The sequence below is a fragment of the Temnothorax longispinosus genome, chromosome 8, assembly GCF_030848805.1.
Source record: "Temnothorax longispinosus isolate EJ_2023e chromosome 8, Tlon_JGU_v1, whole genome shotgun sequence".
Taxonomy (NCBI): Eukaryota; Metazoa; Arthropoda; class Insecta; order Hymenoptera; family Formicidae; genus Temnothorax; species Temnothorax longispinosus.
This window is the reverse complement of record NC_092365.1, coordinates 7,699,947-7,703,682: the sequence shown is the minus strand read 5'-3', so window position 1 is coordinate 7,703,682 and position 3,736 is coordinate 7,699,947. Positions and strand designations below refer to the sequence as shown.

Genomic DNA, 3,736 nt, shown 5'->3' with positions numbered 1-3,736 from the left:
TATATGTATAAGAATATTTATCTATACATTATAATCTAATTCTTTATGATTTCTAAAACATAGATACTATTAGTTAATTGTTTGAAAAATATCTGCTCATTTTTTGACATTTATCAGAGAATTCAAAATCTTTTCAAAATCAGATTATTAATATTTTCTTAAATAGATTTCCACATTTTTTATTGCATATTCTTGTAGCCCTTGTTTCAATTTAATTATTGGTATCCAAATTTTTATGGTATTTAATTATTGTAACCTTTGCTAAAAATTTTATAGAGAGTTAAAAGTAAAGAAAAACAGTTTTTCGCGAATATCTCTTTATTTATTAGTCCTACGGAAAAAATGGTTTTACAAAATTTGTAGCTTATAAAATTCTCTACAAAATTAAATGAAAAAAAGGCAAAAAATGCATGTAACAATTTGTTAAAACCATCGAATTTTCAAAAATTATCATAGAATAACGAACAAAATTGCATTAAGAAGCTGAAAGTTTCTGCTTTTCAACGATTTTTTGATCATTTCTGTACGATGATTCGTTCAAAAGATATGATATTTTTTGTACGCGCGTGCGACGCTTCAATTTAATTGACGTCTGTCAGCGCGCTCCGTACCGTGCAGCGTATATCTTGCAAAATTTATTACGTGAAAAGTATTCTTTTTACAAAAAAAACTTATAGAACATTTTTTTGTAGAGAATTTTATAAGCTACAAATTTTGTAATAGGACTGAATAAATAAAAAAATATTCGCGAAAAACTGTTTTTTTTTATCTTTGACCCTCTGTAAAATTTTTAGCAGGGGTCACATCGATGAAGACTTTACATATATTTTTTTAACGACGAAATATATGAACCTTTGATTGCATATAAAGTTGGCTCTAATTAACCAAATTTAAAAAATATATTTTTATATATATCGAACGTTTACTCTGCATGTATGGCCTTTAGACAACAAACAATCAACAGATATTAATAAATATTAATAAATAATAGTATCCTTATTTTCGTTTTATAACTGAAGTCTACAAATGATTAAATAAATAAAGATGTAAAATTTGCGTAAATTTATATCTTATTGCAATTTTTTTGTCTATGTGCATATTACTATTTAACATGACCATTTTTTTTACATTTTTAAAGATAGCTTGAAGAAAAAAAATATTTACCTTTAATAGTAGATTGTAAATTGTAATTATTCATACTCCATAAACACAATTCGCCATCTTCTGTACCAGATATCAACATACGTCTCTGTAATCAGTACAAGAATTTATTCAATTTATATATTTATTGCACTACAATAACATATAAAAGCGATACTTTACCTCGATATATTAATAATTTTTGAAATTCGCCATCTTTTGTACCAGATATCAACATAGGTACGTCTCTGTAATTAGTACAAGAATTTATTCAATTTATATATTTTTTGCACTACAATAACATATAAATCGATACTTTACCTCGATATATTAATAATTTTTAAGAAGTGTATTCAAGCCAAACTTTTGCAGTGCAATCCCACGATCCAGATATAATCACTCGATAAGTAGAACTCTACACTAGACACGACACAACAGCTTCGTGTCCTTGCAGGACATCAATTACTCTGCCAAATTTTTTGCAGTGCAATTCCACGATCCAGATATAATCACTCGATGAGTAGAACTTTACTCGACACAACATCTTTGTGTCCTTGTAGGACATCAATTACTCTGCCAAATTCGATGTCATAAAATATATTCTTTAAAAAAATACAGTTTAAAGTTTACAAGACTATATGGAATTTTTCATATAAGATATAGAAGATATCCGCATAAGATATAGAAGATTACGCATCCACAACCATTAACCAAATAGATCACGATAATACCATATTTCAGTCGATAATCCTAGTTCGATAATCGTATATGGATAATACGTACTATCGATTTTATAAGAAGGGAAGTTGTGCATATTGCCGTGAAAAATAAAAAACTATCTACTATCGCGAAAAATACGAAGAGGAAAAGTCCGCATCTTTCAATCGGCGAATTTTTTTGCTTCAATATAATGAATGTAAGTATACATTTATATTTGTAACATTTAATGTGTCGGTCTCGCTCCGACTGAATTTTTTATTCATTTTATAGGATAAAGATATGCCCGATAGAAATGCGGAACAGATAAGAATTGCACAATTGAAGGCGGAGATTGCTGAGTTACGGCGGAAACTCGCCGCCGTAACTCAGCCACTGCCATTGCTATCATCATCCGCACCGGCAGCTCCATCATCCGCACCGGCAGCTCCCTCAACAGCGGCACCGGCAGCTGTATCAACCCCGGCACCGGCAGCTTCAACAATTCCGCAACAAATAAAACGTAAGTACAATCAATCTTAAAATACAGCTATTCGAATTACATGGTAGTCAATCTTTTAGCGTTTTGGACTGGGCCGAGATTGCTCGCTTTTTATTTTCTAAAATAAATTTCTTTGTTATATAGCTCCATCAACTTCGGCACCGGCAGCTCCATTAACAGCGGTACCGGCAGCTCCATCATCCGCACCGGCAGCTCCCTCAACAGCGGCACCGGCAGCTGTATCAACCCCGGCAACGGCAGCTTCAACAATTCCGCAACAAATAAAACGTAAGTACAATCAATCTTAAAATACAGCTAATTTTCGAATTACATGGTAGTCAATTTTTTAGCGTTTTTGACTGGGCTGAGTTTGCTCGCTCTTAATTTCTAAAATAAATTTGTTTGTTATATAGCAAAACGATGGCAGAGAGCTGGAAGAAATCTCAGAAGAGGAGGATTTCGCGGAAGAGGAAGTATAAGGGGAATGAGAGGAGCAATGTACAATGAGAGGAAAATTTACACACGACAATATCCCGTAATAAATCACTATTACGCATAATAATGATTTATTAGGGGATATTGGCCCATTGTCTTAGACCCAAGTCCAAGACGAGATGGATTTGGCAATGTCTCTTATGGGCAACCACCATTCTTACATTTTGTGATTCATTATATTTCATTAGATATTTATTTTCCTTTTTTGCATTCTAAAGATGTTATAAAACGTGTAAAGTTCCATAAGTTAGTTGACGTTATAACAGGTTCAAATAGATAGCCATGATGTGGCCATATTTTTATTTTATTACTCTTGTGCTAATGCAAAGATAGAAATGGATATTGGATCTATAATTAATTTATGTAACGCGAACAAATATATATACTATTGTAATAGTATAGTACTATTGTAATAATATTTTATAATTATAATTATTTAATTGTTATAGTACTATTGTAATAGTATTTTATTATAATTCGTATGTAACTGTCAAAAATAATTAAATTGAATTTAAGATAATTACATTTCGCTATTTTTTATTAAAAAATCGTTTATTATAATTTTATTATCTAATTAATATCTAATTATTATCTAATTAAATAACTTTCACAAACGTTTAATTAAAATTAAGAACACTTACCAATAGCTTATTTTTGACAAATTTTTAACAAATTTATCGTTTCTATTTTCTCTATTTTTTCTTTTTACTCTCTCTTTTATTCTGTTCCTCTTGCTTTTTTTTGTAAATTTTTTTCAACATTATTTTTATTTTTGTTTCCAAGCTTTCGTTTTTTTGCCTTTTCTTTTATGATCTCTTGAAGTATTTCATCTATGATCAATTTCATAGATGTTACAGTTTCTTCGTAATTTAACAATACTTCAAGAAGTTTTTGGTCCATATT

The 3,736-nt window shown here is 30.1% G+C and overlaps 1 protein-coding gene across 1 annotated transcript; it reads left to right on the top strand.

The window, feature by feature from the left end:
• Positions 1-380: 380 nt before the first annotated feature.
• Positions 381-3,201, top strand: LOC139818015 (uncharacterized). The gene is made up of 5 exons (XM_071786412.1): positions 381-1,380; positions 1,513-2,056; positions 2,131-2,359; positions 2,483-2,626; positions 2,752-3,201. Exons 2-5 carry the CDS (start codon positions 2,051-2,053, stop codon positions 2,895-2,897), a joined length of 525 nt encoding a protein of 174 aa, XP_071642513.1. The 5' UTR covers positions 381-1,380; positions 1,513-2,050; the 3' UTR covers positions 2,898-3,201.
• The last annotated feature ends 535 nt before the right edge of the window (positions 3,202-3,736 follow it).

Excerpts from the sequence above, each read along its gene's own strand:
- LOC139818015 (XM_071786412.1), top strand. Across the intron at positions 2,360-2,482 it reads AATTCCGCAACAAATAAAAC|CTCCATCAACTTCGGCACCG; the intron begins GTAAGTACAATC and ends TTTGTTATATAG. Across the intron at positions 2,627-2,751 it reads AATTCCGCAACAAATAAAAC|CAAAACGATGGCAGAGAGCT; the intron begins GTAAGTACAATC and ends TTTGTTATATAG.